General features: G+C 39.9%; 2 protein-coding genes across 3 annotated transcripts; both read right to left on the minus strand.

The window, feature by feature from the left end:
- Nucleotides 1-318: 318 nt before the first annotated feature.
- chd8 (chromodomain helicase DNA binding protein 8) lies at nucleotides 319-19,933 on the minus strand. 2 transcript variants are annotated; one of them, XM_082173419.1, is made up of 39 exons: nucleotides 19,806-19,933; nucleotides 18,973-19,148; nucleotides 17,472-18,508; nucleotides 17,067-17,345; nucleotides 16,860-16,976; nucleotides 15,619-16,094; nucleotides 15,408-15,522; nucleotides 15,024-15,227; nucleotides 14,766-14,834; nucleotides 14,610-14,665; nucleotides 14,411-14,528; nucleotides 14,192-14,275; nucleotides 13,762-13,899; nucleotides 13,471-13,592; nucleotides 12,360-12,603; nucleotides 11,835-12,011; nucleotides 11,566-11,709; nucleotides 11,353-11,451; nucleotides 11,106-11,265; nucleotides 10,180-10,390; nucleotides 9,870-10,065; nucleotides 9,584-9,754; nucleotides 9,098-9,388; nucleotides 8,778-8,998; nucleotides 8,446-8,648; nucleotides 7,748-7,904; nucleotides 7,570-7,659; nucleotides 7,155-7,258; nucleotides 6,747-6,870; nucleotides 6,564-6,639; nucleotides 6,156-6,430; nucleotides 5,855-6,087; nucleotides 4,475-5,125; nucleotides 3,179-3,522; nucleotides 3,004-3,090; nucleotides 2,774-2,875; nucleotides 2,592-2,699; nucleotides 1,497-1,601; nucleotides 319-1,374 (listed from the first exon to the last, which is right to left on the minus strand). In XM_082173419.1, exons 3-39 carry the CDS (start codon nucleotides 18,411-18,413, stop codon nucleotides 997-999), a joined length of 7,671 nt encoding a protein of 2,556 aa, XP_082029545.1. In that variant the 5' UTR covers nucleotides 18,414-18,508; nucleotides 18,973-19,148; nucleotides 19,806-19,933; the 3' UTR covers nucleotides 319-996. The 2 variants fall into 2 exon arrangements, with proteins under 2 accessions (XP_082029545.1, XP_082029544.1); XM_082173418.1 differs by having other exon boundaries at nucleotides 3,179-3,525.
- A 1,341-nt stretch (nucleotides 19,934-21,274) lies between these two features.
- cbln12 (cerebellin 12) lies at nucleotides 21,275-24,399 on the minus strand. Its single transcript, XM_082173712.1, has 4 exons — nucleotides 24,255-24,399; nucleotides 22,583-23,210; nucleotides 22,391-22,510; nucleotides 21,275-22,070 (listed from the first exon to the last, which is right to left on the minus strand). Exons 2-4 carry the CDS (start codon nucleotides 22,853-22,855, stop codon nucleotides 21,873-21,875), a joined length of 591 nt encoding a protein of 196 aa, XP_082029838.1. The 5' UTR covers nucleotides 22,856-23,210; nucleotides 24,255-24,399; the 3' UTR covers nucleotides 21,275-21,872.
- Between the last annotated feature and the right edge of the window lie 225 nt (nucleotides 24,400-24,624).

Consider the following 24,624-nt stretch of genomic DNA (forward strand, 5'->3'; position numbering starts at 1 on the left):
AAACGTTAACCCTGCCCCATGCTGAATTTCTGTGATATTTATTGTCTCTTTCAATGTGTTAGTTTCAACCTTACTTGAATTGCTGAAACTACTCTAAATTTGTGATTTAATGTCAAGTTACTGATGTCAACTAAAGCTACAAGACAGCAAAATTGAAACTACTTATTCATTAAAACAATCGTTAAGGATAATGATCTTTCTCCACATCCAAGTATGAAGTTTGAGAGAGAGAATAAACTTGCTTTTCTACTCAGCATGTATTCCAGGCAGTCAAGAAAAAGAGCCTTGAGTGGTCATTACTCAAATAAATACAAACACTTGATGAAATGAATTCAACAGACATCAGTTTCCACTGTAGACTGCTATTCATATTTATATCACAGAGACAGTTGGAGTCAGTTATTGAAACGGGAATAAACGCATAATTTTTGCATCATTGCAGGCATAGGACCAACTCTACTTTGTACAATACAGCCATCATCTGTCTAACATTGTTTCAGTAACTAACCCTAAACCCCAAATCCTACCCTGTCCCCACCCCCCAACACACACACACAAAAAAATGATATACATCCAACAAAAAACTCCATGTTCTTAACCAGACCGAGGCACCACGATGGCTCAGCTCAGTGCATGACTATGGATCCTCCAGCACACTGTTAAACAGTTCAGCCTGAGGGTGAGAGACAAACAGCTCCTTTCCCAGCCAAGACAGGATGAAAGGGGCTTACTGTGGGTATGTGAGACAAATTCATATTTCATCTGGAATTAAGCACAACGTGCTGAATGAGGTGTAACAAGAAAAGAAAAAAACGGCACCTGTATCTCCTCAATCTACGCAAAACAGTCGAGTACAAATCCAACCCAAGAAAAAAATCTGTTACTCCATATTTTAAGCAATAACATCAACAATAATTATAAAAATAATGAAGGCAGAATATAATAAAATAAAAGACTGTCATGATCTCGGTCTACTACATCTAACATGAGATTTGGTCAATCCTCTGAGCTTGAGGAAGAGTCTGAATTTTTCGGTGCCATGATGACATCATCCAAAATGGCCTCTCTGTCTGAACTATCATATCCACCTTGTGACAAACTGTCACCTCCGTCCATATCTAGAGCGCTTGGCTCCATCTTCACATCGTAGGCTGGAGTAAGGAAGTGGTGAGATGACGTGAGGTGACCGCCGTCTTCCAGGTCCTCATCGTCCATCATGTAAGCGCCATCGGAAACTAACGTCTCGCCTTCGCCGCCTCCGAGGAGAGGGTCATCAGTCTGGATCGAAGGGGTGGAGAGGTAATGGCGATTCTTTTTGGGGATTGAAGCGTGGGGACTCAACAGTCTGTGGAATAAACTCTCAGGCAAGAAGCCCTGAGATTGAAGAGAAGGATATCATTAATTTCAGTCAAACTGATATCCGACTATGATTGGTCTAACGCTATACAACCAGGGTTGATGAGGATAAACACAGAGCTAATAAAGGAGACACTAACCGAATTGCGAACAGTCTCAGACCATTCCGGTGCTACAGCGTGGTCAGGATTCTCCTCCAGGTGCTCTCTCAGGTCCTGTAGTGCAGGCCCGTAAATTCCACCAAACTGAAAAGCAGGGGAGTATAAATCATTAAGACCAACTGAGGCCACATCCACACGAAGCCAGAGCTTTCCCTATCCGATATTTTTTTTTCCCGTTCAAAAAAAAAATTCCGTAAACACGGCGTCGTCTCAAGAAATATCTGCGTACACACGAAACCACTGAAACCGACTCAAAACGATGTAGTATACATGCCAGACCAGTATGTGGCGCTGTAATTCTGCCTCAGACATACACTAAAAACGGAGAAGAAGACTTGGAGCTCGCGCATAAACCTTGCGCGCTGTATACAACAATAATATTAGGCACAGTAGCTTCTTTTTTTCTTTTTTCTTTTTTAATCAAGAACTTTGTTGAACAATATGAAAAACCATAAATGTAGTTGCTGTGACTTAACGGTGTCTGACTAGTTGACACTTGGTGTGATGACATCATCGTTTCGCAAAATATACGGATTGGCCGTACACACGAAAACGCAAGGGCGGCATTTTCAGATTTATCCACCTTGGGACCCGGTTTCAAAAAATAGCGGTTTCAGTCTCCGAAAACGCCGGATCCGTGTGGACGTAACACCAATACGATAAAAAATGTATACGTATACAGCGAAACGCGTCTCCGTGTGGACAGGGCCTGAACTGCACCAAATATATCAAGAACAATAACGGTCACAGACAAACCACATTGTAGATTGGTGTATTTGTAGTTTTTTGTCTTCACTTTTCATGAATACATAAACTCTCTTATGTTCACCAAGGCTGCATTTATTTGATAAAAAAAAAAAAAAAAAAAAAAAAAAAACAGTAATATTGTGAAATATTACAAATTAAAATAACTTTTAATTTCTATTTTAGCCTGTTAAAATGTCATTTATTCCTGTGAAGACCAAGCTGAATTTTCAGTCTTTAGTGTCACATGATTCTACAGAAATCATTATAATAAGCTGATTTGCTGATAAAACATAAGAAATATAATGAATGCCAAATGTCTTCCCTCACCTTCTTGCCCGTCCTTATATCTATGACCTTTATTCTCTCACTGCCAGTAAGAGCTGCTCCTTTCTCTATCCTCTTCCTCCTCTTCCTTTTGGTCCGATTCACCAGTAACTGCAACAACGAGAGGAACATTATCAGGCGTGTCAGTCCAAAAAGAAGAGCTCAACCTGAGTTTTTTCACTTACCTCTAGCATGTCTCCCTCCACTTCATAATCTGGGTTTTCTTTGAGCCAGTTGGGAAGGTCCCTCCTGCGGGGAGCATGGAGAACCCCTTCAGCATCTACCAGCTAAAAAAATTATAATAAAAAAAAGCACATTATACAGCTGGACATAAAGGTATTTGATGTACATTTAAATGTTGTTACTTCTTCCCCAAAACTAGTTAGGTAAGTTTAATGAGGCTGCATTTCTGTACCTCGTGGTCCTTTCGCTTTTTGCGTGCACTCCCTTCACCGTTTGGCATCAGAGCTTGCTTAGAGAATGTCAGCTTCAGCCCCTCCTCCTAAAGAAAACGAAACAAACGTTAAAGCAGAAGAAAGAGACACTATTGAGGTTCATAACGGTTCCTAAATGTCTGAACACCACCTCACCTTCAGGAGTTTTACTGTGAACTCTGATTCTTGGCCGTCAAGAACTTCTCCAGATAGGGCACTGTTGCTTTTGCGTCCCACTCGGGGGTAACCCAGGTCATCGCTGAGGTCACGCTCGTCAGATGCAGCACTGAGCTGAATGTCAGAGACGTAGCGGCGACCTGATGGCCAGTGCCCCATTAGAACCAGCGAACAGAGGTTGTCTATTCGGTTTATCAGCACACGGTCTTTGGGCCAGTCGACTCTTAGAGGGTCAGTGAGGGACTCGGCTGGGGCGCCTTCTTGAGATGGTGTGAGTGAGAGGAGGCTGTTTTCTTCATCACCATCACACATCTTAAGAGCTGCTGCTGAGAGATCAGTCATTCTAGTTACAAATCTCGTATAAATCTACCCAAATTAACTCATTAACCATTACAGCTGGGCAAAGAAAAAAATATTTAACACTCAGTGAAGATTAGAATGATTGAGAAAAGATATTTTCCAAAAAGTAATACAAGTTTGAGTGTTTTAATTTTGAAAATGTAGATTTTTCTTCTGGGTGAACTATTCCTTTAAGCTTAAGTAACAAACAATGCGTGAGACGGCATGTTTGATTTATTTCTTTGAGTCCGTTTAAACTCAATGAAATCTTGGAACGCAATTGATTCAAAAATGATTTATTAATTTGAGTAATTTTTTATGTATTCAAATGTTTTATCAGTATCGTTCAAAAGATTTCATTAAGATTTTTTTAATGTTTTTGAAGGGAATCTCTTATACTCTCTAAAACTGCATTTATTTATATTACAATGTAATATTGTGAAATATTACAATAATGTAAATAACAGATTTTGTTTTTTCTGAAAATTTAATTTATTCCTGTAATGGCAAATCTGAATGCTAAATATTTTTGTGAAAACTGTGATGCTTTTTTTCGGTTTCTTCGAGGAATAAAAGACTCAAAGAACATTATTTATTTGAAATAAAAACCTTTTGTAACATAATAAAAATGTTACGCACCCTTGCTGAAGTATTATATTTGTAATTCTGAAAGAAATTAGGTTTTGTGGAAATATTGCCTTGACCGAACAGATTTTTACTGTATTTTTACTTCTTGGATAAAACATTGACTATAATTTTTGATTGGTAATTATTTCACTGGATTGCACAAAAAAGGCATTTCAGAACAAAAAGCTATAATATGAATTTCAAAATGTATACTGAACATCATCAATAGGCTAAACACTAAGAAATAATATTTTCCTACTGCAGGATATCATAAACCTGATTTAAATGCAACAGTGTCCCCTTCCTCACCTCGTTCTCTCTCTGCATCACTGTCTCCGCTATCATCCGAGCTGCCTGAATGACGTGAGGAAGACGACGAGCCCGAGTCTGAATCGGAATCAGAGTCTGAAGGCCCTTCACCTCTCTCTCCTCCTACTTTTCTCTCACCCGGCCCATTGTTTTTGCTCTTCTTCCAGGCCCATCCAGCCTGAACTCCAACTTTCCCCTCAGAATGGGAGAGGAGCATGGCTGGGGAGTCTGACGGACAGAGGGTCTCCACCCCTAGCAGCCGAGACTCATCATCTAGGCTCTCCTCTTTGATACTGGTCGAATCCTGTGACTGACTTAACGAGTGCATCTGTGAAGCAGCTTGGGCTTGCTGGTTATGGAGGTAGTCGAGACGGGCCTGACTGAATGAGTACTGTGGGTCAGAGAAGATCGAGAGTTCAGTGCGGCTGACGCCATGTCTAGCAGCAGCTAAGAGCAGCTCATGGTCGTGCTGTGGGAAGCTCCACCAGTTGGGCAGATCAGAGCTGGGTGGTGCCAGACTGAGGCGTTCCTCTAACGAGGGGTGAGGAAGAACACGTTCACGTAGCCGACAAAGCAAGCTGACCCTGTAGAGTGTGCGCGAGGCTCGTTCTTCTGTGATGGGGGCCAGGGATTGGGACAGATCTTGAGATTCTAATAGAAGAAGAGATAACAGTAGAAAATGTGTTATTAAAAAAAGAACGTCACTGTAAACTACACAACATTTTTTGGGTTTTGGGAGCTATATTAATGTTACGGTCGATACACAATCAATAGCCAAAATTAAAATGCTATACTATTTTGTCTAAATAAATGAAAACAATAATACATTTTCAAAATCCTCTTAAATTCTACAAGAGAATTTAGGCATTATAATGTATTTAATGTTATTTTAGTATTATTTATATTTTAGTATTTATTACCATATAATGTATTAGATTTTATATTTTCAGTTCATTTAAAATTTTAGCACTTTTGTTTTAGAACTTATGAGATTGTCATTTTTATTAGTTTTATTTTATATTTCTATATGGCGTTTGTGTTTATTTCAGTTTTAGTACTTACAATTCTTTCAGTTAACTGGCAAGGCAACATTCCTAAATTTCCATTTAATCTTCAAGTTTTTCATCTGATATTTACATTTTATTTTAGCTTTGTTTCAGTTACCAAAAATGATTTTAAGAGTTTTTGTTTACAATAACAACACTAATGTATAGTATTAAAAAAAATGGGGATTTTTAAAAGATGTATGTTTTTAGTGTTTGTAAAGATCATTAGATAATGGCAAAAATAATATTGGACGATATATTCCGCATTCATAATCCAAACAAATTTCCATTTAATTAAATCAACTTAAACACCAAACATGTTCTCATTCAATACCTTCTCCGCGTGCAGGCCGTAGGTGACACACTTTCCGACACATGGACATGAAGCACTTGAAGTAACGCGTCAAGCTTTCATCTGTTTTTTTATCAAGCCGAGCAAACGAACGAAAATGATTCCAGTCCATATGATGCTCATCCCCTTCTAGAGCCTCTACCTCTTTCTTTATCCTTTCGACGCCAAAGGTTGATACCACTCTGTAAAAATCACACTCCTCCCTACGAGTCCACCTGAAACAGAGAAGCTTATGAGAAGACTGAAGAGGAAGCTTCAGTAACAGGTTTCTTGAGGAACATACCTTTGTTGTCGTTCTTGTCGGGCTATCTCTTTGAGTTTAGTGGCTTGTTCACACCGTCTACGTCTACGATCGCCCTTCTCTGCTGCCTCCATCTTAAGCTGCTCTCTCCTGTAACTGCGTTGGTAGGCTGTGATAAGACGCCGTAGTCTGGCTGTCAGCGATGAGCTCGTCGGCCAATAACACAAATCTGATGATCCTGAAGATGGCCCCTCGATCTGCACAGGAACAGAGCGATCCTCCACACAAATATCACCATCTGCATTCACCGAATCAGCCTGAGGAGCACAGTATCCACATTTATTATTATTATTATTATTATTATATATAAATTCCTAATAACAACACCACAAGATAAATGTGCCAGAATTACACATACACAGGAACAAAAGTGATTCAAAATGCACATACCTCCTCATACACCTCCTTAGTGTGCCTTGTCGCAGGCTTAAATTCTGGATCTTCAGAGTACTTGTCGTAGTCTCCTCTAAGACACAAAAACAAAATAAAAAATGAAGCTTAAATATACGAGTCAACCATATAAGCTGTAATATTATAATGCATGTGTAGAGATCAGCTCTATTTGAAACTGACCCTTCCCCAAGCTCTGGGTCTGCTGCTTGCTGCTCCGCATTAATGTCCTGCTCATTTGGACGGCCACATCGCTCAACAAAACACAAGCAGGGGTCAGCACGCATGGTGGTGTACATTTCATATCCTGAAATGGCAGAGTTAAGAGGAAAAAAACACATCAGGGATATGCACAACTACATATTTTGGTCTTTGGCAGGTATCAGGATGACTTGTCAGCCTTAAATCTAGATACAATCTCCAATATACCTCACTATGGGTAAGACAAATTTGTTAGTTGTTAAAGGACAAACACATCAGTTTTAAAAGAGCAACATGGGGGCAAAACTATAAGGAAGATCTTATACTATAAGGAAGTTATATTAACTAGACATCCTTGAAGATGACGAGGTTAATAAAGCCTACACATACCATGCTTATAGACTCCGATAAGCAAACAACGGTCAGCTTCTGCGTCCCACCAGCCAGACGGAACATCTTGCTGCTCCATTTCAGGCAACCAGATATCAATATCCCTGCAAGGAAACACACTTTCTAATTTAAAGTAAAAAAAACTATGATCAATGCATCAAAGAAAACAAATTTTTTAAGCTTGCTAGGCATTAAAAAACACCAAGAAGAATGTAAGATTTGGTGACAACTAAATTGTTAGTGTATGTTCAGTACATGACCAGTTCACGAAATTAAAATGTTTGCACTTAGCAGATGCTTCGATCCAAAGCAATGATAATTTTTAAATTCAGATGAATATTAATGCATTTAGCAGAGACTTTTAAACAAAGTGATTTTTTTTATTAAAAGCAGTGAAGTCAGATGATGACTATACCTTGCATCAGCTCCTCTTAATACAGAATCAGCATGCTCTCCAATGACCTCCTGCTTCAGGTAATACAGCATACGTACTCTCAGCAACACTCTGAAAAAGAGGGAGAATGAAATTAAGAAACTTGCGGTAATATTTCGTTCAGTGTCATCAAACAGTGTCCCTGATGGTTCTAACATACTTGTTGCACTGATGTTTGAGGTGTTTTCGGTAACTGTCATCAAGCAGTAGACTGTCAGGATTGTACTTGCGGATCCACTCAACTTTCTGCACATCAAAAGAGCTCTGAGCCTTCACTCGCTTCCCCTTCCTGCCGCGAGGGACAGGGATGGACAAACCTAAAGAAAAGGAAAAAGTCATTATGCACCTCTAGAAAAGTGCATAGCCTGCTTAGCATGAAAGTAACGCTGTTTTAAAACCTACATAAGCTGTTGCATTCTAAAGCTCCTTTTCATTATCTCCGAGAAACGACAGAGCAGAAGTCATTTAATTTCAATGGAGAGTAGTACGGTGTAGGAATAATACAAACTAATTATTTTACAATTATTACATAATTATTAACATTGATTAGCCCTATAAAACCAACTATGCTTTTTTTCCCCAGACATATTAACGGTCAGTTATTTTGTGTGGATATTTTCACACATTCATTGTTCATTCATTTTACCATGTTAAATTAATGGAGGGTAATGGATGCTTCACGACCAATTTGAAAGTGAGAAATGCAACAATCAAAGGCAAATGTTGGAGATAGTGGAAAGGCGGCTTAAGGGAAAATGTTGACTCATGAAAATCTAAAGAGCTCTACCACTACCCGAGGGTCTTTGCTGGTAGTATGAAAGAGTGTCAATTGAAGATTATAATGAAAGAAAGTTATACCAGAGTGATTAAGCAGAGCCTGTGGCTCTCGTCCATTCTCTGGAGGGGTGATTAGCTCCCAGATGAAGCTTTTGATGTTCTCATCTCCACGGTAATGTATCAGACAGAAAACCAGGATGACGCGACAAATGGTTTCCACATCACGTTCACTGAGACGCCGTTTACAGCGAGCATGAGACAGGATATCCCGCCAGCGGCCCCATCTGTAGAGAGAAAGTCATGTTAAAATGTATGAAATCATAATTCTATGAAGTTTCAAACATGAACAGTTGAACTAAAACCCGTTTCTTAAGAACAACTCCATATGATAACGAAAGAATAAGTTCACAAACCCATAAACAAGTAGGTGTTTCTCCACTCGGAAGCAGTCTGTGCGCCCGTAACCTCCACCAGAATGCCGGTCTGAGCGTCGAGAGGCCCGAGATTGGCGGGCATTATGGGGTGGGTAGTCATCATCGCTATCCATGTCAGACAGATCACCACCCTCTCCACGCAGGGTGGAATACTGACGCGTTTGCTTTCTTACTCTTGGTGTGTCAATCACAAGAGTGTTCTGAGTTTGCAAAAAAGAAATCAAGAGAAATTATGAAAGGGAATACTGGCAGAGAAAAAAGGATACAGTAGTCACATTTTGAAAAAAACTACACTGTACCTTCCTGTTGAGAGTGTCCATGTCAATGTCTGCTTTCTTGGCCCACTTCTGCCAGAACTCGGGATCATCCAGAGCAATATCTGTGCGGTTCTCAGAGGCCACAAAGCTGGCCTTGGAGAAGGTGGATCCTTTGCCTTCACTTTCTATAGTGATGGTAGTTGCTCTTCTCTGAAGTATCTGATCGATGTCCTCCTCACAGAAACGACTGCCCTCGTCATTCTCATCCATTATGGCAGCATAAGCACCTTTACGAAGCAAATCTTCTATCTCCTTCTTGGAGAACTGCTGGATCTGAGGAAAGTTTATAGCACACCATTGAGTAATGATACACCACAAATGAACTTTTTCAGCCTTGAACTTGCATTTTTAAGTCAACAATTCAAAGCAATAACTCACCCAAACATACGTTTTGAACAACGATTTTCTTTTTTGGGCAAACCATCCGCTAATACAGCAATATAAAACACAGATTTCTTTCATTCTTACCCCGTTAACACTGTTGTCCTTGTTTCCACTCATGCTTTGCAGAACGGCTCGATCAAGCCCCAATTTAAGACTGGCTTTGTCCAACATCTCCCTCTCATAGGAGTTTCTGGTAATGAGACGATACACCTTTACCGCTTTAGACTGACCAATGCGGTGACAACGTGCCTGAGCCTGTATGGAAGTGAAGAAAAATTATGAAATGTTTTCTGGGACAGAAAACAAGAACAGAAATCTTCTTTAATGGATTGAAATCACTATGAAGAAAAACATGGTATGAGATCCTCACTTGAAGATCATTCTGCGGGTTCCAGTCAGAGTCGAAAATGACACAGGTGTCAGCAGCAGTCAAATTAATGCCCAAACCTCCAGCCCGGGTACAAAGTAGGAAGACAAACCGGTCTGAATCAGGTTTACTGAACCGATCGATGGCTGCCTGTCGCAGGTTTCCTCTGACCCGCCCGTCAATGCGCTCATACAGGTATCTGATCAGACAGAACACATCTAATTTTAGACCAGATCTTACAAACCAGATGGTAGAATGAAAACTGGCTACAGTTGCTTCTCAAATCACACATTTTACATTTCTAAAGCTGTACCTCTTGTGTATGAGGTAGTCTTCAAGGATGTCGAGGCACCGCACCATCTGGGAGAAGATGAGTACTTTGTGCCCGCCAGCTTTGAGGCGAGGAAGCAGCTTATCCAGCAAGACCAGTTTCCCTGCAGAGCGCACCAGAGCCTGGAGATGAAAGTCTGAAGCCATAGGATCATATACCGCCCTCAGCTCAGCCACTATCTTCTCCTCAGCACCTGCAGGGAGGGGAGACAAAAAGCGGAAAGTGGACAACAAAAAAAGTCGTCAGTATGTTCAACCAATAAGCAGGAGATTTTTTTCATGTACTACAAGACCAAAGTTGTCACATAGGTGAACTAAAACCTGTTGTGCTCAAGAACATGTAAACAAAGATAAACAAGAGGAACTAAAAGGTAGGGATGTTACTGTGAGGTAGCTTTTGAATGCGCAATCACACATACTCTTTGTATTTAGGCTTATAATTTGCGGGCATCAGGGAGCCGCTATCAATATGGCTTTTGAATGTACGATCGTTTTTTACTTTCACTTTCGTATTCGCAATAACATGTACTCTGTGTATAGGGAGTAGCGGCACTGACCGCACATTTTACATTATATTTGTCAATGACGAATGAGGATCTGTTGCGCACCAAATCCTCTGCTACCATCATCTGTCAGTCATCTCTCACATCGACATGCAATAAGAGAAATCTCTCCTGCATACCTCTGCAGCCCGTTCTGTATGGAGCAGAGCAGACGCTTTCAATTTATAATTGTAGCGTCCATTGTCCAACTGAACTAAATTATTTTTATTTCTATAAAAAAAGCAAAGTGAGGGGCTGTGCCGCGGTGGCCAAGTAATGTAATCGATGTACGACCGAACACAGTGTAATGCCGGTAACAGACTACTGCAGCAAACCTACTCCAAGGGAACAGCTATAAATTTTGTACCTGTAATGAGGTAAGGGTGGTTGCAGCACTTTCGAAGTTCCATCATTGTATTGAGGAGATTCGGTACATTGCTGTTGTGCGTGGCTCCCATGCTAAGGAAGCTGAAGTTACGCTCTAAAATAGCTCGGTAATACTTCTTCTGTACATCAGTCAACTCAACCTGAGGACCAGAGAAATTGATGCATTCAGAACTTACAAAAGCAGAGAGAATTAAACAACTTGAAACAGTACTGTTGCTCAGTCATACCTCAATAATTGTTTCTTGTTTTGGGGCGAGGTTCTTTTCTACGTCTTCTTTCAGTCTACGCAGCATCATGGGCTTCAGAATTGACTGCAGTTTCTGGACCTGATAATCACAGACGGGGATAGAATGTTCAGTACTGTTGACGCTCTCAAAAGAGGAAATGTTACCTGCCAATTTTTTGGATATAAATAAATAAAAATCACAGCGTTTCTCTACCTGCTCCTCAGTTTTAAGATCTCCAAACTCGCGCAAAAATTCTATCTCAGAGGGGAACTGGGCTGGTTCCAGAAAGTGCAACAGACTGAACAGCTCCTCTACTGTGTTTTGAAGTGGAGTGCCTGTCAACAACACTTTATGCTCCTGAAAAGGGAATAAAGAGAGAGCTGTTAATTAATCAAGCGTCGCTTAACCCCCTTTTTTTTGTAACTAACAAATATATTGTTTCTTTTAAGAAGTGCAAAAAATTAAAGGTGATAAACTCTTACAAGGTCAAGCATCTTGAGGCTGTCGAGAAGTTTGCAGTTTCTGTTCTTCAAACGGTGAGCTTCATCAATAATTACGCAGCGCCAAGAAATCTCCCTCAGCTCTGGGCAGTCTGATAAAATCATCTCAAAGGTTGTGATCAGAGCATCAAACCTATAGGCCCCTGGTATAAAGTGTCCCTAGACAAGACAGAAAAGAGCACGAAGGAGAGAGGAAGTTATCAAAATATCCTACTAGTATCAACAACCTTTCAACATCCAACAAATTTAACTTTCTGCTCAGCAGTTTTATTTTAGTATCATTTATTACTATAGTATTCATTCATATTTGTAGATTTCAGTTAGTTTTATATTATTGTGTGCTTTTTCATTTTTAATAATATTTTTGTTAACATTTCTATTTTGTTTTAATTTATTTTAGCAATTTCAGTACTTCAGTCTAAACTAGTTTTAGTTCAAATTGACAATACTCCTGCTCAGTAATGATGAAACTGATGAGAAAGAAACACAGAATGAATCTATAACAACCTTGTCATCTTTGCAGTACATTTCATACTGCTGGATCATCTGTCTACTGGCCAGGCTGCCGTGGTAAACTATAGCATTCATGTCGGTCCAAGTGGAAAACTCTCTTTCCCAGTTTGTGATAGTGGAAAGAGGGGCAATGATAAGGAATGGCCCCTGGACCCCTGTAGCATACTCCTCTGATAGCAGGGCTATGGACTGAATAGTCTTCCCCAGACCCATCTCATCTGCCAGAATGCAGTTTTGCCTGTGTGGGAAATAATGAATACAGAAAAGAGGGTGTAAGAATTGAACAAAGAGGAACAACATTTTCTACCCCCAAAAAAGTATAAAATAAAACAGCTCTAGTCTACCGTTTTGCCAAACCATTCAATCTCAGCACTGGAATAACAATTTTTGACCATGAAATTGTTTGATGAATACAATTTTGGTGACAACAATAGATTGTACCATGGACAAAATCAATTAAGATACTTAATAAACAAATGTGGTGCATTTCTCAGCACTATCTTCACCTATGCCAGCAGTCCTGCCAGAATCAGATGGTAATAAAGAAGAAATGAGCCTGCATTTATCATTTGAGTAAGGCCATAATTCAAACAAGGATCCCAGGGTGAATGTTCTGATAAGGACACACACGATCCTCATCAGTTGATGTATCCAAATAGTATGCTGTCAAATTATTTACTTTGGTTTTGTATCTCAGAGCTACTGTCTGCTCACTGCTGTAGCATTTGATCAGTAGCAGGTGGTATTTATAATTGAGTGGGAGGGAAAAATCTCATTCTAGAAAGCATTTTTATGTACCTCTGACTAGGGATTGAATCATCAATATTTTTGGTTCATTTTTCTGGAAGAGAAAGCTTGCAAATTTAAGAAGCCGCATGTGTGTTTATTTTATCAACTAGGATTGCATAGGCCTAAAGATTTATCAGAGATAAAAGGTACAAAACTAAAAATTGAAGGAATCTTTAAACATTCACCAGTGTGGAAGGTTCTTCAAAATGCATGGAAGGTTAAAACATTTTTTTAAAGGTGTGAATGTCTTTAAAACACCTTTTTTTGTTGATAAGCTAAATGTTATCACTTCTTAGTGTATCAGCAGGGTATTTACCTGTTGTACCAGTTAAAGAGCAGCCAGTTAACTCCCTCCAGCTGGTACTCTCTGAGCTGGTTTCCATTCTTATACTCTCTGCACTCATCAAGCTTCTTCCAGGCACTTGCAGCAGGTCGAGGCTGATGGAAGAGGAAGTTGTTAATAATTCACCACTGTCTCATCTGTTTCTTAATGAAAACTAAAGAATACAGACAGGATGAAAATGCTCTGGTGACCAGGCACTGAGAAGAGAGAGGAAGAGGTAGATAAAACAGTATGCAATGATTGAGTTTCAAGACAGTATCTCACAGTTCTCTTGAGTCTGGGCTGGCGACTTTCAATCTTCCTGAATTCTTCCACTTTGCCTTCATCAACATCCTCCTTTAGCTCCCAAGTAGCATCTTCATAGGGCAGAGAGCACCACTTCACCAGGTAGTACACAACCGGCTGGGAGAGGGAAAACAGTGTTTTTGGCAGTCATATTTGTGCAGTTTGAATTAAATGTGATTAGATAAGAGGTGGTAAAAAGAAACAACAAACAAAACAAAATATATTTTTTAAATCACACTGTCTTTGCTGGCTATGCACAGTAGACCAGTGTAGTCTGACTCAAGAATAAATGACTTTATTGAATGAGTCAAACAGACTCACACACTCATGCATTATCGGTTTGAATAAGCAAGTTTCCCAATTCTCATCTGACATTTGAAAATTGGGTGTGTGGTCGATAAATCCTTACCTCCCCGTTGTCTTTATCAACACTATGTGACTCATCCAAAATTCGATCAGCCTCCACATAGTCTGGATTGAAAGGTTCCTCCTCCTAAAACACAGGAAATAGTTCCAGATATACTTATAAATTATCCTCAAAATTAGTGAGATTTTCTAAAGCCATATGACTTATACTACCAACCAAACATGGGAATATTTGCCCAATTTCAATTTAATAGGGCCTCACCTCTTGGAAAAGGTTCCTCATTTGTGCATGTTTTGTCTTGAATCTTTTCATCTTCTGATGGATCCTCTTGTCTCTCTCCAGCTGCTCAAGACTGGCCCATTCACAGTGCATGTATGAGCTAGAAAAACATTACAATATTTTCAAGGGATAAAAAATACATTTCCACAAATAAAGGTTGAGAAAACAGTTAATGGCTTACTAGTTTTTATATTTGACAAAAAATTCCTCCACATTAGTATACTGCCCTGGAGACACCTGCATCAGAACAAGAAAATACCATGAAGGTTTAGTCAGAATATACTAGTACAAGATTTCACAAGATTTTTGTGAATGACAGTGAGAAACAGACACTTACCTCCTTCTTGGTCAACCGCATAGACAATATTTTATCCACAATAGCAGCATCCTCCTCACTTGGATTCTCCTGAAACACAAATCAGAAACATGCCCACATACATGAAGATAAAGACAATAGTCCTAGCAAAGTTACATACATATAAGCATTCTTTTTTTATGAATGGTGGCAATGTGCCAAACTGTAAACAGCTGAAAAATTCTGACAAAACCAGTTATGAAAAGGAAACAAATGGCAATGAATGGTGTGTTGACACACCACAAAAAACTGCATGCTTGGAAGACCGTCCCCATCCAGCTCCTGCTGTAGTTCCACTCCCATGGACTGGACATGCCCTGGAGCGGACACTGGAGTTGTGGTCACATCAACGTCTGCGTCCATTTCATCTTCATCATCAGTGATTTTAATATCCAAATCCTCTGTGTACTTCTTCCGCTTCACCTGACGGTTAGAACGTCGCTTCTGTTGGGAGAACAGAATCACAGTAGAGTCAACGAATCCTGTTAATGGCATTGATCTGATGCTCTATATTCAAAATTCAATGTCACATAATGCACTTCTAACACCTGCCCACACGTACAACACTTCAGTGGCTTAATATGGCTCCTATATGACAGTAATAGTTAAATGTGTAAGTAATACCTGTGACATTTCTTCCTCCAGTGTGCGGGGTGAAACAGGTGGGCTTAGATCTACATCTGAGTGGTCAGAGGATGGATTTCTTTTCCTTTTCTTACCACCCACTAGCGTGATGGTGCTATGGAGAGGGAATAAAGTGTAAGAACAAAACAGGCAGAGGCAAATACATCAATGAGTCAAACTCTTCTAGGGAGGATAAAAAATCTCAACTTACTTGAGCTTAGTCTTGGATTTACTTTTACTGCCTCCACCTCCAGCAACCACTCCTGGAGTCTTCGCCTTGGATTTCTTGTCTCCTCCCACCACCACTTTCCCTCCTCCCACACTAGGGCTTTTCTTCTTGCTCCCTCCACTACCACCACCACCTCCTTTCTTTTTTGCTCCAGCAGCCCCTGCAACGCCCTCTAGGTCTGCTGAGGTCTGTCCGGCAGGCAGTTCGTCCTGGTTGAGCACACGGGGGATGTTCCTTTCGCCCCTGGCTTTGGCTCGTGCGATGGCCTCAGCAACAATGCGATTTGCTTTCTCCTGCTTGCACAGGGTTTCTACTCTCCGCACGGGCTCCTGGGCCTTCACCAAACGCACACCGGAAGACGCAGCTGTGGTGGTGGTGCAGGACGCAGAGCTGCCAGCTGAGGTATTGATAACTTTAACCACAGAAACAGCTCCACCAGCACTGGAAACAGTGTTTGACTGCAGGGAAAAGGTGATATTTTATTTCAAGCATTATATATATATATATATAAGCAAAATATCTGTATTTTGCCAGCATCTCAACAAAATGGTTGGAAACAGAGGTTCCATTTATTACAAATTACTCTAATAGGACAATGACTGAGTTACATACAGTTACAACTAAGTACAAGACTTAAATCTGTCTAGTTACTGGCTGATTGTTCATATGACAACAAAATACACATTATGCATTTTGTCAGTAGTACTGTAAAGAAAAATGTATTTAAATGTTACAGCACCTTTTTGTTTTAGTATATATTTTTTTGTATATTTTAATTATTTACATAATGCCAGTTACTGGATTACATTTATGCAGCAACAATGCAATTAAACAATTGACTTTAATTATTCAAAATCATTCTTAAAAAGTTTATTTTAAAATCATTCTTAAAAAGTTTATTTTTAAAGTCTGTGTAAATGTCCCTTTCGCAAGAAATTAATTTACTATTGAAACTCCCTCATTTGGCAATTGCTTTTCTTTAACCAAACCTTTTTACTTCAGGGTACTAAAAACAATGTTGAGCCATTAAGGAATCAGAATCATTATGAGAAAATGGAACCAGACACATAAAAAAAAAAAAACTGTATACATAATATCAAACATTTTTGAATAACTTTAAAATAATAGGCCTACTTCATATTCTTCAGATTCCAAGTGGTACACAAATAATAGTATGAAAGAACATCACAGAGGCATAAAACAGATGTGAAGGAATGTCCTACCTGTGGCTGCAGCAGTAGTTTAAGAGGCACTGCAAGTCTTTGTCCTCCTTGGCCTTGAGAAATCTGCACCACCTGAGGGCTGCCACCAATATTAGCTGCCCCAGAAACCAATTGAAACTGTTGCAAATACAGAAAAAACTTCCCATCACAACCAAGTTACAAGGAAAAGCACATCTTCCAACACACACGACTTGTCCTTTTACTCACCTTGGCTCCCTGTTGGTTGGGCTGCTGTTGAACTTGCAGCTGAATGGTGAGCACTTTCGGCTGTGCACCCGTTTGACCCGCCTTAGCTTGGGCGAGAGCTGCCAGCTGGCCTCCCTGCAGGACCAACTTCCCTGGCAGAGAGCCCAACACCAGCCTGTGCTGCTGGCCCTGCTGACCCACCCCTGCAGCTGAGGTTCCCCCTAATGTCACCATCCCAGTCTGGCCAGCTCCACCTTGCGAGGGCTGCTGTAGCACCAGAGTGATCCTCTTTGCTTCACCCTGAATAAAGAAATAACTATTAAGATTCTGAAAGTAAAAGAAAAAAGTGCTATAAAGAGTGCAGAGACCAGTGTTATTACAGTATCATTGATATACTATTTAATAATAACTCTGGCAGAGACTGACCTGCTGTGGCACTGCTGAAAGGGTGACACCTTGAGGTCGGACGGCCGCTGCTGTCGTTCCAGGGGATGTAACGGTCGACGCTTGGGCCTGTGTTTGTACTGGGGTTTGTAAAGCCATCTGCGTCTGAGGCTGCACCTGCGCCTGAATCTGTGCTGACTGTGATGGTGACTGCAGCGGCGTCTGCGCAGGTATCTGCACCTGCGATTGGGTCTGGGGCATTGAGGTCAGTAACACCTGCTTCATCGGGCCATTTGAAGTCTGAACAAGCCTTTGCACTCCAGTGCCCACTTTGACCTGCCCCTGACCAGGAGACGTGGCATTTAATACTGTCCCCCCAGAAACAACCGCCATTCCTGGCCTAAGAGGGGTCCCTGTCAGAACTCTAGAGAGAGTGAATTTCCCTGGAGAGCCTGTGGCTCCTGTGACACCCTGCAGCACTTGAGTCTGACCCTGAGGGCCTTTCAGAATTACAATTTTTGGAGCAGACTGCCCTGTCGCCTGTTGCGTAACCGCAGTGATTTGCTGAGTTTGCAGCTGCTGGGTGGCGACTTGAGCCCCTGACACAGGTACTCCAAGGGGGGAGCTCAGCAGGACCGTTGCCGCCCCACTGCTGTTACTGGCCACCGAGAGAGAGGGCTGAACTGAAATCTGAGCCGGGTTAAGAGAGACTTCATGCGACATCTGGGTGGGCTGCTGTGTTGGTAGGGTCTGCAGTGGGACGGAAACAGGAGTTGCGACAGGTGTTGGAACTGTGACAACATCACTGAGCGCAGGGACACCAAGATCCGGTGTGGGGTCCATAGGTGGGTCCACTTGGCCCAGTGCCAACTTTAGCGCCTCCTCAACTGGGTCTGAGGAGCCCTGGGAGAACGCATCCTCAGGCAGGGAATCCAAATTGAACAGTGGTGTGTCATCAAAGAGGTCCATAATAGGGTCTGCCATATTGTTAAATAGTTTGTGAAAAAAAGCAAAGAATGTGTGATATCCAGTTTTGGTACAAAAACATCCAACAAGTCCGAAGAGATTCTGTAGGTATGCTGTTGAAGAAAGGAAGAGAAATAGAGATAAATCTTCATCAAGTTTATTTTTTATTTTTATTTACATAAATAAGGCCAGTTACTGGATTACATTCATTCAGCAAGCATCGAATGTAATAATTGGCCTTAATTATCAAAAGTATATAATACATATTTTATATATATATATATATATATATATATATATATATATATATATATATATATACACATACATATACATGCATACATATACATACACACACACACACACACACACATATATACATACATACATACTACTTTTTTATTCTGTGCAAACAAATCTTTTGCAAGTACCATCATCAAGTCCAACATCACTATCAAGTTCACATTTATAGATCATAACACTTCTAGCTTGTCAAATTTATCAGTAATGCAAACATCCATCATACCTAATAAAAATTTCAATATACTGAATTCTGCAGCATGACAGGTAAACTTACCTGAAATTAATGATCAGGGAGTGAGGAACAGGAAAAGAGAGAGTCCACCGGTTTACCCTCCTTCACTCTCTCTCTCTTCCTCCCCTCTATCCGCTCCTACTCTCTGGAATTACTTTTTGCTTCTCTGGTTGGAGTGAACTCTAAGAGATCCATCAATAAATGTGTGCATTGATGCTCTGGAGAAAACATAGGATAGGAAAACACATTAATTAAACCATTTACACTAAACAGTTGCTGCATCTTATGGAATGGCAGTGCCATCACTTCACATGGCATCATGTCTGACTGATCTGTTTGTCACTTAGCAAGTATCATAACGTTGTTTTTAAAAGTCAAAGAGTGCAAATGTGTATTGTCTCTAATGTCATGTTCTTCAAAGTCAATCGCAAATCACATAATTGATGTTTAGATCAAATAAATCAATACTGTCTTCCTTGACTTGCCATCAATGTGGAACAACAGTCCCAAACCAGACACTCGACAAACCCCATCAATGTTCACAATGGCGATTCCTATTGCTATAAATGCTAAATATGTGCTCGATCATTTTGTTTTTCTCTGACGGCCGATTTAAGCTGTATCAGTGAGCCTCCATCATTCATAATACATCTCACAGTCTCTCGTTCGGACTCTCAATCTCTCTCATCAACAAACCGGACCAAACCAAAGGCAACGTGCTACAAAAACCATAGCCCGACTACGAACAGTCATGGACAAGGCCGCAAAGCTGTTTCGACTTGGCTAGGGCGTATTTTCAACTAAAATATGCCCTAATAACGCTGCCATCCACTGCCCCAACTTTCCCCGCAATAATTTCGGGGTGCTAAATTTACCTTTGCATCGACACACATGGCTTTCTCCGTCTCACAACACTGTACGATTACAGGAAACGGCCAGCGTAGAGCAGGAACTAACATCTTGCCAGCGCTAGGTCGAACGCGCAGCCCCCCATCTCATCTGCTATTCGCTGATTGGCCGATCATCAGAAGGGCTGTCAAAAAGTAAACCTTCCATTGGTGGAACAAGTTGTCTGTCATTCCAGTGTGCGGAATTACAGGGCGGGAGACATTAATGGGTATCGGTCGTACGGGTAGTTTGGTTGAGGCTGCACTAAATGCGGCCTACTTGTTATCACCGGGTTTGAGATGTTCGCTTGTTAGAATAATAAAAAAAAAAAATTCTAAATGACTATTATTTAGAGGGAAAAACAATGTCGTATAACTTTACGTTAAGAAATCGCATTTTTCCAAATGTCCCAAGCTTGTGATGCTGAATGAAATATTTGCCTAATACTTGCATGTTATAGTATAGCATATAATTAATGTCTTAGATGGATACAAAAATATTTATGAATTTAGTTGATGGGTTTATGGGCTGTTTTATAAGAGAGATCTATCGATTTTAACATGAAAACATATTACAAATAAAGATAGCCTATAATTAAAATGCCACCACAAAAGACACTCAGATATTTTTCAATATTTTTTCAATACAAAACTTTCAATATTATTTGTATTATTCATTATTTTGATTAAAACAAAAACATTATATAAAAATACATATATAATGCATTTATTAATTTTACACTGCAATAAATTAATGATAAATAACTTACATCTACATAAATTATTTCACCTGATTAAATCTCAAACAGCAGGCTTTATGGATGATGTAAAAACACTTTCAATAATATTCAAATTATTAATTCTAGTGATTAGAAATTAAAATTCATATGCAAAATAAATATTTATAACATGTGCTAGGACAAATTAATCATAAATAACATCGACATAAATTTTTAACATGAGTAGTTTTTATCATAATTTCTTGTCATGATGTCGCCTTTCATAAAAAAAAAAATGCTCACAGACAGATTAGAAAAATAAATTACTATTGAATTAACATCAGTGATTCTTTCATTTCTTTCAGTTTACTTTTCTCCCTCTCCTTATCATTTGCATGCTCTCTTTCTTTCCTTGTTCTGTATGTGAATAAGTGTGTCTTTAAACCAATGCAGCGTAACTTATTGATTGTGACAGCCCACCCTGCATAGTCCATAGGAGTCCAGCGTACACTTGCACTTCTGCTTGCCAAAAACTCCATCTGCCTTGCTCGACCAGTGCCACTGTAGTTCATATCCGTTCTCCATTATGCCTATGCTGCTATCTGCGATGATTCCTGGTAAACCATGCCAGCTCTGATGCTGAGAGCTATATTTACAAACAGCTGTCGTTACAGGTAAAATACCTCATTTAGAGAAGGAACACAGGTTGAGGACATATTACATTTCACACAGAATATGTGGATTTTTTGTTAAGGGAGTCAATTTAATGAGATTTATCTTTACAAATCTTTATAATATACACACACAGCTCCATAAGCAGGCAAACATAGACATGAGAAACAGAAACCTCACAAAGATAAGCTATATTTTAATTTTTCGTTTCATTAAATGTGATTTTAGAAATTTAATTTTAGTCAAAAAATTAAAATAAATAATTTCAAAAAATATGATTAGGACAGTCACATTGTGTCTTCCCCTAATGACAGTTTTCAGTTCAACCATACACATGAGCATATTATCTGAAATACATTATAAAAACATTAAAACTAATTGTAGAAACATTTTTTTTCCCAAATCTTCTTCTCAATGATATTTAATTATAATATTATTTATATTATAATAATATTTAACAATATTTCTAAACAATATAAATTATATAATCTAAATACAATTTCACATGGTTAACTTCCCATTTTATGCATTTTCTCTGCTCCGACACCAGTTAAATGAAAGAGAAGAACAAACATGATATTTTCTGTGGCATTCATTTTCCTAACATAAATCCTCATAAATCTTTCTCGTCTCCCACCTCTTCTCCTCCCCTCATGGACATCCTTCATAAGGGGAAGACCAGGAAGCCTGAAAAAGTGGAGTACTTCCAGCCTCCCATTAAGTTGCCCCTTTCTAGCTTGAGGTAAGCCTTGTCCCCTCGCTCCATGATCACAAGCCCTGCATTCGTGGCTGCCTCCCGTGTCACATCCTGGTCTCCAGCAAAGGCTGAGATCATCGCCCATCCATTCAACATCAAACTCACCTGTGAATGGAAAACACTATCAATTCTTTGTATTAATTACTCATGAAATACAGTTGCTATGTGTCTCTACCTATACACCCTTAAAAATAAAGGTTCCAAAAGGGGGTTCCCCCATCGAAGAACCATTTTGGTTCCTCAAAGAACTTTTCAGTGGGCATTTCTTTAAAAAACAACAACAACAACAACAACAAAAAATGTTTCTCAGTGTGGAGAACATTAAAATATAAAGAACCCCTTTTCACTATAAAGGAATGGAAAGGTTCCATGGAACCATATATGCCTATAAAGAACCTTTTTTTTTAAAGAGTGAAAGTATGTACCTGTATGGTTTGTCTGTTGTATGCCTTCACCACATGGAAATTGAAGCTGTACACCCCTCGTCTCGGAGCAAGGAAGATACTGCTTTCTTGGTCAAAATGACTGCCAACGTTTACCAAGATCTGACAAAAATTGACTGATTAAGCAGAGCAAAAACACATAAGTGTATTTTTTTTTTAATGTGAAATACTTACTTGGTCAAAATAGATGATCATGGTGCGGTTGCTCATATCTGTGGGCTCATGGTTGGTTTGGCGTGTGGCAGAAAAGGCCACACGGCCGGTACCTGAACGCACAGACATCCCCAGCGCATTACCTGCTGGTTCTGAGGAGGGTGTTGAGTCACAGACCACCAGGCATTTGCCCTCCAGTACTATGGGCTCCGTGTCATTTTGCCCTCTGACCACTAGAGGGCCGACTAGCAGAAGTAGAGCTAGTATTGGCATTGGCGGCCCAGAGCAGGGCATAATTGTCTTATTATAATTCCCTCGCAATATTTCAGATGAAATTAGGTGCAAATGCTCCCTGCGATTTGGTCAAGTATGTCGTCTGCAGGAAACTGGCGAGATATAAGTGAAGGATCCTGGAAAAACTGAGACGTTATGAGCTATTTTAAAAGTTATCCTTGGCTCTGTGTTTCACCCTCACTCTTTCTCTCTATTTTGCAGTCACCCTCCTGTCTGTCACAGTTTCCTGACGAAGATCTACTTCTGTGCTATCTTGTTAAATTGCCTGCAGGGGAGCAAAGACAAGGACACTTAGAGGTTTCTCATCATCCCCCCCCAAAAAAATAAAAAAATAAAATCCATCATCATAGCCAACCTGTGAGAAGACAGAGAGAGAGAAGGAGTCAGAGGAGCTCTGCAAGCCAACAGGTATGCTTGTGTGTATGGGGGAGGAGGAAGAGGAGCAGTGAATGATGAAGATCATGAGGTAACACTTTGGATCTCTTTCAGCTGAGGGGAGTATAGCGTCCAGGAGAGAGTGAGAACAAGAGAGAGAAAAAAGAACAACTCCACTGAGAGACCATCTGTCTTTAACACGCTCTCACTTCCCTCCCGACGTTCCACAACATGCAGGACCTCTCTCTCCCCCCCCCCCACACACAGATCTTCTATCCCTCCCTCCTTTGCTTATGCGTATTAGCCCTCTCTCTCTCCTCTGTGTTTTGGCACACTACAACGGCAACAATATGCAAGTCCTGAAACCAAAGAATGTACATTTTGGAATATTGAGGTATAGTACATCTATATCAGGTCTTAATTGGCACCACTCACCTCATTAACTTACTATTCAAGACATGTTTATAGTCTTTATGAAGCACTGGCATTTACAAAGGTCAACTTTCTTTGCGTCTGGTCTTGAGTGAAACCGCAGTGTTTGTGCACTTTCAATAAGAACTAATTCTGCTCAGTGCAGTGATGTCCTCTTTTACAAGCCAGCCGCTTTATTTTCTTCAGAAAACTTCACTCGCCCAATTCCTTTTAGAGCACTAATCAATAATAATAATAATTCTTAAGCAACATTTTAACCTTGTTTTTCATATCTAAATGTCCTTAAAAATTATATTTTACTTGAGAAGCAAAAGATGATAATAATAATGTGTAAGATAGGACTTTTAGATTTCTTATTTTCTTGGCAAATAATTTGTATTTATTAAAGCATACATCTAATAAAATATACTGAGGTTTGAGGTTTCAAGGCTGTTTAGACATTTGACAGGAAAACAAGTCAGAATACATAAGAAAATGATTTTTTTTGGTGTGTGTGCTAAACAGTCTTTTACTAAAGCCTCTTTCCTATGGAGTAACACACAATGAAATGAAGTTTTTCATAAGCTTAATAGGAAAAAAATAGCAAAATCACCTGATTTAGTGGGCTGTTCCTCGGTTTCCCAGGTGTAATGATGCGAGGTGTCAAAGCTTCTGTAGAGAAACACTGAATCTGACAGATCTTCCTACTCATCCTGTCTCTCAAGACCCTCCCCTTCCCACCCACTCCACCAGCTTCACCTCGCTCTCTCTCCCTCTCTCACTTTCTAATAATCCCATCCATGTAATTATTTTTTGATGTAAACAGAATGTCCAAACTGGCATTTGTAGCTGTAAATGATCGCCAACAGTCAGCAGAAAGCATGAACAAAACAGGAACCATAACATGACCCCAGTGTCCCACAAAACATGACTGATCCACATGGATCATGAACATCAAATGGCACAAAGGTTAATATAATAAA

The sequence above is a fragment of the Leuciscus leuciscus genome (assembly GCF_965113295.1).
Source record: "Leuciscus leuciscus genome assembly, chromosome: 6".
Classification (NCBI taxonomy): Eukaryota; Metazoa; Chordata; class Actinopteri; order Cypriniformes; family Leuciscidae; genus Leuciscus; species Leuciscus leuciscus.

Excerpts from the sequence above, each read along its gene's own strand:
- chd8 (XM_082173418.1), bottom strand. The coding sequence starts at position 18,413 with ATGGCAGACCCTATTATGGACCTCTTTGATGACACACCACTGTTCAAT. Across the intron at positions 9,755-9,869 it reads ACCCGCAGAATGATCTTCAA|GCTCAGGCACGTTGTCACCG; the intron begins GTGAGGATCTCA and ends ACTTCCATACAG. Across the intron at positions 3,526-4,474 it reads TGATGCAGAGAGAGAACGAG|CAGCAGCTCTTAAGATGTGT; the intron begins GTGAGGAAGGGG and ends CTGATCTCTCAG.
- cbln12 (XM_082173712.1), bottom strand. The coding sequence starts at position 22,855 with ATGCCCTGCTCTGGGCCGCCAATGCCAATACTAGCTCTACTTCTGCTA. Across the intron at positions 22,511-22,582 it reads TGATCATCTATTTTGACCAA|ATCTTGGTAAACGTTGGCAG; the intron begins GTAAGTATTTCA and ends AATTTTTGTCAG. Across the intron at positions 22,071-22,390 it reads ACAACAGACAAACCATACAG|GTGAGTTTGATGTTGAATGG; the intron begins GTACATACTTTC and ends TTCCATTCACAG.